Genomic DNA, 8,852 nt, shown 5'->3' on the forward strand with positions numbered 1-8,852 from the left:
ATGGAAATTAACTGAATGATTGAAGATTTTCAGCTTCTCAAAGGTTCAACGTTTGAAAGTTTTCAGTAAAAGTCACCATCCATAAACCTGCAGCTTTAAAAGTAAAAACATGAAAAAGATCATTTTCCGTCTGATTTCCAGTTTGATGAGGAGCCGTAGATAATCATTAGCAACAGTCTTTGTCCACTGCGGAGACGGATGAACTTTAACCTCCAGGGTTTATGACAGGGATGATGCTTCTGTTACATAATCTGAGTCTTAACAATAAAACGTTTTTATAAATGTGTGTGAAACTTATTAACATAAAACTAAGAGTATCCACATTTGTCTCCAACTACAGCTACACAGGAAAAATGTATCAGTTCTCACTGGTGATAAATATATTCAGCAAAAATTATTTCAGAACTTTAAAGGACTTTAAGCAATAATTGAGAATTATCCTTCAAAAATGTATTTTTCAGTAACTTTAAAAGTTATCTTGGAAAATATGACAACAAAAAGGATAAGAGTTTATTCATAAAGTTACATTTTAAATACTTAATAGGTCCAAGTCATCTAAAACTTGACACACTGAATAGCAAATCGTGTTTCTTGTGAACAAAGTAAAACTTTATTAAGACAAAACTTTGCCAAATGTTAATACTTTGCATAAAAAACTCAGAATGAAACACAGCATCAGGATTAAAAAACAGTATTAGTTGATTTACATGATTCAGGAACGGATTCATTCAGGCTGGAGCAACAGACCTGATTTTAATGAATCATTAAAATGTATTTAACCTCCTGCTGGTTTGGCAGAAGGAAACATTTTATTTCCTGCAGCAAGTGGAAGATGATCTGAGTGGAAAAGATAAAACATGGTTGATGTTATTTATCACAACTTTATAATTAATGCTTTAGCTGATCAGTGCAGTAACCATTCTCTAGCTGAAAACAAACATTTAAACACAGTGTTGGTAAAACTAAAGGAGGGAATTTACAACAGAGACAGTGGTGGAGAGTTTTAGCCCAACAGACTAACATCACTAAGCTGGACGTCTCCAGTCCAAACGCTCTGATCAGGTATCGATGAGGCACTTTGTTATCCGGACCAGTCTTTGTTTTTCGCTCAGCCCATGTCGGTACGGGACACTTTTCATGACACCAGGTTCTGCAGCGCCTCAGTCTGAGCCGATTCTAATGGACCCAAAACAAGAGACACTTGGTCTGCTTGAACTTCAGCAACATTAAATGTTTGTGCATCTTGAATATGAATATCTGGTTTCTGCTCTACATATGCTGTAAGTTGCTACCTTATAAAGTAAACTGAATAACCTTGAGGCTTCTTAACCCTCTTAACCTTCGCGGTGCCTCCAAAGATTTTATCACCAGGAACAACAACGGCTTGTTTGTTTGAAGTCCATCATTTGGGAGAAAGATTTCTTGCATAATTTACAAGAATCATGTTTTGGTTCTTTACCTGAGGGAAGTTGCTCTCTCAACTTCTTCAGATTAAATTAAATTAAATCCAAGCTACATTGTTTGTGCTGCTATATTTTAAAGATATTAATAAAAGTTTCCAGAGGTCATCATAGGGCTGGCTGACCTTTGAAGACCTCTGGAAAAGTTTATTCACATCTTTAAAATGATAGCGGCACAAACGTTTGACACCAGTTTAGTTTAAATCTGAAGGTTTCGGGGCCAAAGTCTCCTCTTGTGTTTTTACTACAGTCGACAAAATGTTGGTCACAAGGAAAGAAAGGCCTGGACTCTTTCCTACAAAGAACATGGCTTCTCACTTGTGTGACTGTGAAGGTGACGAATCAAATCAATATTTTTTCTAAAAGATTTTTTGCACAATTTACAGGAAGAAGGCCTTTTATCTTTGTGAGTCTTCTTGAGAAGAGCCAAACAACTGGGGTTGCTGAGAGGCTCACCTGTGTGAGCTCTGCGGTGACGAGCCAAATTACTGCTGTGCTTAAAGGTTCTACCACAGAAGTCACAACAAAATGGCCTCTCATCCCAGTGAATCCTTCTGTGTCGAGCCAAGTAGCTCCTTTTACTGAAGGATTTATCACACAGTTCACAAGGATGCGGTTTCTTGTCTGTGTGAGTTCTAAGGTGACAAGCCAAACTACTCTGGTTGATAAAATGTTTGTCACACAGGTCACAAGAAAAAGGCGTCTGATCCCAGTGAATCCTTCTGTGTCGAGCCAAGTAGCTCCTTTTACTGAAGGATTTATCACACAGATCACAGGGATTCTCCATCTCTGTGTGAGTTCTAAGGTGATCAGCCAAACTACTGTGGTCAATAAAATGTTTCTCACACAGGTCACAAGAATAATGCTTGTCAGCTGTATGAGCTTTATGATGACGAGCCAGATTACTGCTGTGTTTAAAGGTTTTACCGCAAAAGTCACAAGGAAACGGCCTCTCATCTCCGTGAATCCTTCTGTGACGAGTCAAATACCTCTTTTTACTGAAAGATTTATCACACAGTTCACAAGAATACAGCTTCTCATCAGTGTGAGTTTTAAGGTGATCGGCCAAACTGCTATGTTTGCTAAAAGGTTTGTCACACAAGTCACAAAAATAAACCTTTTTACCCGTGTGAGCTCTCCGGTGATGGGCCAGATTGCTACTGTGTCTAAAGGTTCTGCCACAGAAGTCACAAGGAAACGGCCTCTCATCCCCATGAATCCTGATGTGACGAGCCAAATAACTCCTTTTATTAAAAGATTTGTGACACAGTTCACAGGGGTAAGGTTTCTCGTCTGTGTGAGTCGTAAGGTGGTTGGCCAAGCTACTATGTTCGCTGAACTGTTTGTCACAGAAGTGGCAGGAATAAGGTTTGTCAGCTGTATGAGCTTTACGGTGATGGGCCAGATTGCTACTGTGTCTAAATGTTCTCCCACATAAGTCACAAGGAAACGGCCTTTCATCCCCGTGAACCCTTATGTGACGAGCCAAATAACTCTTTTTACTGAAAGATTTGTCACACAGTTCACAGGGATACGGTTTCTCATCTGTGTGCGTTCTAAGGTGTAGCGTTAAAGCCGATTTCCAAATGAAACCTTTTCCACAAGTCAGACATAGGAAAGGCTTCTCCTCTTTATGGGTTTTAAGGTGATAAATCCAATTCTTACGAGCTGTGAAAGATTTTTCACACATGTCACAACAATATGTGTTCTGGTCGCTTCCTTGCTGCTGTGGGTTCAGTTCTGCAGGGGAGTTCAGTGGGACCGGCTGGTTGGAGCTTGGTTCTGGATCAGTGCTGTCATGAGCTGGAGTCACCATCGAGGTTTCAGGCTCCTGCTTCACCTCAAGTAGACCTTCATCCTGGCTGTTGTAGAAATCCTCCGGTTCTGCTTTAATCTCCACAGATTCTGTTTCCTCCTTTATAATCTGCAGCTGTTGTGGTTGGTTGTGGATCGTTTCCCCATAAGCTGGAGTCACCGTAGAGGCGCTGGTCTGCTGCTGCACTGAAAGCTGTTTGTCCTGAAAGACCCACACTTCAACATGTTCTACTTTCTCAAGCTGAGGTTCTGGTTCCTTGTTTGGCTCACTCGCCTGCTGTGGTTCTGCTTCTTCCTGTTCCTCCTTTATTTGCAAATTGTTTGGCGTCTCGTCAGGAATGGAGTTTCTGTCTCCAGTCATCAGAACGCGATCAGGAAGTTCTTCACAGGTAGCGACAGACATGATGCAGTGGAAGATCTGCGGGAATCAAGACCAGCAGAACGCTGTTAACAGAAACTAGGAAGAGTTAAAAGCTCACGAATGTGAACAAGGTTTAATAAGTGAAACTTTGCTTGCAGAATGATGTTAAAACACATTTGCGCTTGAGGGGGATTTATTGAATTTCTTTGTTTCTGTTTCGATGCTTAAAGAATAGTTTAAGGCGTTTGGCCTGGACTGCTTTGAAGCTCTGGTGACGTCTGGTGCTACCATCACCTGTTCTGCTAACCCAGGTCAATTAACCCATTACTGCTGCATTCGCCTCAGCAGCAGCTCCAGCCGAAGCTAGATCATGACTAATCATGTGTACTTAACTATATCCTCCAGGAAGGAAAATGTCCTTTCTGAACTGAGGATGCTGAAAGCTTTAAATGTGATTGAAGTAGCCTGGGCCTGCTAGTCCCCTCTGCTAATGCTAGCTAGTACTCTCCTCCTCCATTATCGGCCTATCATCAGTCAGATCAGTAACTGATGTCAGACTGCATGAAGCCTCCTGTGATAAGAAGTTTGCCTCCTCTGGGTGAGTTAGTTTTAATACATGAAAACTATGGACACACAATAATTAATGTAGACCTTATTAAAATAGATGAGATATGGTTTCTGCTCATATGTTTTGCAAATGTGGCTTAATAGGTTTTTTCACAGTTTTATAACTTTTTTAAAGAGTCAACTGTTCCTGGTTTTGTTTGGACTATTGATGTCACAGCTTTATATTTTTGTTTACTAGTCTCTCTTATTTCTAGGTATGTTATTGGTTATTATTGGTTATTGGCTTTTAGATTAGAAAACTATTGGTTATCTGTGTCAAAATAAAGTTAACATGCATCTCTCATGATAACGTTTTATAAGCTGACAATGAATCCCATCCTGTTCTGACATAATGAGAAGAACTGTGAAAAACTTGACTTGATTTTATTACTGCTCTTCAACAGTTTCTAGTTTAATGCTTCTGTTGTTTGCAGGTTTTTGAAACTCAGCATTTTAATGGAGCATCTTGCTAACTTGTTTCTTAAAGGGAATTCCTTTGTTAAGTAACACCATTACTAATCTGCCTAATCTAAGTATTTTCCTCTGAACTGCTGTGATCATTAAATTAATTTCGGTGTCTTTAATTTCCCCTGATAAGCTGAAAAAGAGAAATATTGGTGGATAAATAATGGATATTTGGCCATTTAGTTTCAGCTATAAATATTAGTTTTATCTCAAGTTAAACTTGTTAGTTGCTTTAACAAAAAAAATGTGTTTGACTCTTATTAATATTTTTGTTACCAAAATGTTTTACTGGTTGTTTTAATAAATGAAAAAGGTTCCAATCCATTCAGAAACTGAACATGTGTGATTGCAAATTTATGGTGTAAATATTGGTTTCAACTGGAGAGCAGATCCGCCTCTGAAGCCAGACTGCAGACACACCCACTAGCATTAGCTGATATCAACAAAGCGCTTTGCTACATTCTCTGCTGCAGATACAGCAGCTTCACTTACCTTTTTACGTTTTTCCCAAACATCAGTGTTGCAGCATTTCCTGTCCGTCCACCTCAGAAAATCTCCGCTTGCTCTTACAGGAACGATGCTGCTGGGAGAAGTACGACAATCTGGACAAATATGAACAGTTTGAATCTGAATAATGTTCCAGTACCAATTGTATCAACATACTGGTTATTTTGACAGCCCTAATTCTGAGTCTGCTTTGTTTTTTTCAAACGCCCAGTCAGCCCCAGCTGCTGGTTAATGAACCAGGCTCAGGTCTGCTGCAGGCTTCTTCCGGTTAAAGGAGAGTTTTCCTCTCCACTGTCGCTACATGCATCTCCAGTTGGAGTGAACGCTGCAAGTCAGAAAAACTTTTAACCAAATTGAATAATAAACAAACTTAATGCATTGTTTAACAGCTAGGATCAACTTAAAATCTGTCTGTATGATTTGATTAAACTGGATTTCTTCTTGTAAAGTGCCTTACAAAGACATGACGTTTAAAATGGATTCAGAATGCACATATGGTAGATATTACCAAATGGTATTTTACCAATTAGTTCCTTTAATAGTGATTAAATCATTCTTTGTTTGGGTTGACAAAATGTGTGTTTGTTCCTGAGGAAGGAAACCGGAACGTTTGACCCAAATGTCATACACGTCAACGGGAATACTGGGGGATGTATGTAAACTTCTGAGGACAGTCAGAAATCAATCCGTCATTAACCTAAAACAACAGAAGTTTAGTCTGATTCGCTTCAGGCGGCGAGGAAAAATTAGCTTTTATGTGTAATCTGTCTGCACAAAGCAACCAAAATCACAGAGTTGCTGGCTAACAAATGATGTTGGTTAAATCAATGAACATGATCAGACCAGTCAATGCTGAGCCAGAGCCAAACAAAATACCACTAAAATACCGGAGAATTTTGTTTCTTCATTGATGAATATTTTTCACATCAATTTTGAGCTACTGTTTCCAGTTTCTCAAAAAATTAAAATGAAAGAAAACAAATAACTATAAACGACGCAAATAATGGAGCTGGACGGGACCTGCTTCCTCCGCCTTATCAACTAGTTCCCTGTTTTCAGTGTTGGTTCATTCAGAACCGAACAGCTGAAATACCTGGCGGTTCTGGGCGGATGGATTCTCTCTGGTGATTAACCTAAGACGTTGATACTACAGACACTGAAATATTCAACTCACACAGCAGAAAACGTCTTTAAAACGACGATAAACAGAAGGTAGCTTGGGAGCTAATGCTGCTAGCGCCTCATTTCCACCGGAAGTCTCACAAGGAGAATTACCCCAGAAACAGTTGTGGCCTCTTTCGTTCCGCCTTCAGCTGCTGTTTTTCTCCTCACGTATTAGCTTTCATTCAAGACATGATTGTATTTTCTGAAATAACTCTGAATAATCTACTAGAAATATTAAAATATTTAAACCTTTATTTGAGCAAAGATTCTATATACATTAACAAAAGAAAATTTGAAATGAAGTAAAACATGCAATTTGTGCAAAATATAGTAACTTCAGTAAAATATTATATTCTGTTATATGCAATATATTTAAGTGCATGTTATTTCACTACATATTTTGTGCCTATTAATGTAGTTTAGATAAATTTTAAATTGAAGTAATTTTAATTTTCTAGATTCATTAACAGATCAGTGTGTGAAATTTCTAAACTAAGGAAAGAAACGTGAATAGCCAGAATAATAATAAAGAACTAATAATGATCCCAACAATGATTCTAACCTGCAATTATCCTGAAACACATTTGCATCTGGGGAAAAAGGACAAAACAAAATAGAAAGTATTCTTCTAAACTTTTATATTTCGATTGTTTAGTAGATTTAGGTCAACCTTAACAAAAACATTGAAAGCAAAACAACATGTAAAAAACTTGATTGGAAATTAGAAGCATCTTCAAGTGTGATGTTTTTAAATGTATTACTTATTTATACTTTCATTGAACAGAGAAAATAGTAAAAATAATCCAGACAATACAGTTTTTTAAACATCAACTGAACTGTAATAAAACAATAAATCAAAATTTTTATAAAAAATTATCATGAGAAGTGATAAATAATAAAACAAATATCCATCGCTAAACTCGATTCTAAACGTAAGATGCTGTGGATTATAAATGTTTATTCCAGTAAATTTTGTTAGTTAAAGCTTAAACTTAATGTAAACACATTCAATTGCTCAAAAAACTTTAAAAGAAAAGAACGTTTCAAACAAAAATTTGATCTTGATGTACTGAACATAATGGTGTTAACAGATGGTAAGAATGTTTGTAAAATCTTAACATATTCAGATTAGAGATATTCTCAAAGAAAACCTGAACTCCAAACACGCTGGTCTGAGGATCTTCATGATGTCAAAGGGTGTACAAATAAAAGCTATGGCTGTTGCACCATGAGCATTTTTCTGGCTGAAAATACTTAGAAAAAGCCGACAAGCTGTGTTTAGACTGAAGTCATGAGATTAGTTCATTAGTTTTCTCTTCAAAAATGTCGAGCCTTTTGCTTTGTATTTTAGAGAGAAATTTCTATTCTTTATACGAGTTTTCTGATGAAGACGCCACAACTCCAAATTCTCTACATCTATTATCAAACAGCACAGAAACAGAGCTACTAGGTTATTACATACTGATAATCAGTTGATGTCGCTACTTGGGAAATTATGATCCAAATTACTAACCATAATATTTGTCTTTTCCATTTGTCAAAAGTTATTCATAGAAAACCCAAACCTACTTTTTCACAACAGGGATTTTAACCAGCTGAAGGAGGAAACAGAACTGGATAGGTTTGAATTAACCTTCCATGGATTCCTCTACTGCTAGACACTTCTAAATCTCTCTGATCATTTGTTCTTCCAGTAAGAAGAATGGTCACATAAGGTTCATAATTGATCAAAGCAGCTGGTCTACTCTGATGCAAACCTGGTTTAAGAAGTTGTGATTCAAAGGAAGATGAGACTGATATGTTGATGTACATTAATTTAATTTACTGCAGCATTAATCCACACAACATCCAGACTGTTAATACATTTTAATGGTTGTCACTTAGTAAATACAGAGAAATGTTATTTTGATATTTCACTTCATGCATCATGTGTGGAAACCCAAAGTAAAACATTGTGACAATGCATTACAGGTTTTCATCTTTTAGAAATCATTCCATAATCAGTGTGGTGTTTCTCTAAACATCACTCCTGACAAACTGCTCAAAAGAACAAAAACAACAAATTGATATTCTCCACTCAGCTAAGACTGGAAATCCACCTGAGAGTAAAAAGTTTTATCAAACAGAACACCACAGGGCTTCAGATCAGATTTAGAAAACTTTTACAAATTGTCAAAAAACAGTCACAGAAAAAGGAAACAGCTACAACAGACATGCTTACCACAGATCTGACAGAGGAAAGGCTTCTATTTTGTGTTAATTCTGACATGGTAATTCAAACTACTTTTATGGCTGAAACCTTTTCCACATGTTCCACAAAAAAAAGGTTTGTCTCCTGTGTGAATTCTCATATGTACATCCAAGCTATGTTTGTGCCTAAAACACTTTCCACAGGTTCCACATGAGAAAGGTTTCTCACCTGTGTGAGTTCTCACATGGCCTTTCAAAACATTTTTTTGACTGAAACATTTTCC

At 37.3% G+C, this 8,852-nt stretch overlaps 1 protein-coding gene across 6 annotated transcripts; it reads right to left on the bottom strand.

Moving 5' to 3' along the window:
- Positions 1 to 593: 593 nt before the first annotated feature.
- Positions 594 to 6,507, bottom strand: LOC106957518 (zinc finger protein 883-like). Of its 6 annotated transcripts, none has more exons than XM_015048899.1 (3): positions 6,391 to 6,507; positions 5,200 to 5,287; positions 594 to 3,693 (listed from the first exon to the last, which is right to left on the bottom strand). In XM_015048899.1, the coding sequence occupies exon 3, from the start codon at positions 3,676 to 3,678 to the stop codon at positions 1,756 to 1,758; it is 1,923 nt and encodes a 640-aa protein (XP_014904385.1). In that variant the 5' UTR covers positions 3,679 to 3,693; positions 5,200 to 5,287; positions 6,391 to 6,507; the 3' UTR covers positions 594 to 1,755. The 6 variants fall into 6 exon arrangements, with proteins under 6 accessions (XP_014904385.1, XP_014904386.1, XP_014904381.1 ...); XM_015048900.1 differs by having other exon boundaries at positions 5,200 to 5,290; XM_015048895.1 differs by having other exon boundaries at positions 5,200 to 5,309; positions 6,389 to 6,507.
- Positions 6,508 to 8,852: the final 2,345 nt, after the last annotated feature.

The sequence above is a fragment of the Poecilia latipinna genome, unplaced genomic scaffold, assembly GCF_001443285.1.
Source record: "Poecilia latipinna isolate Pla-1442-1.1 unplaced genomic scaffold, P_latipinna-1.0 Scaffold910, whole genome shotgun sequence".
Lineage (NCBI taxonomy): Eukaryota > Metazoa > Chordata > Actinopteri > Cyprinodontiformes > Poeciliidae > Poecilia > Poecilia latipinna.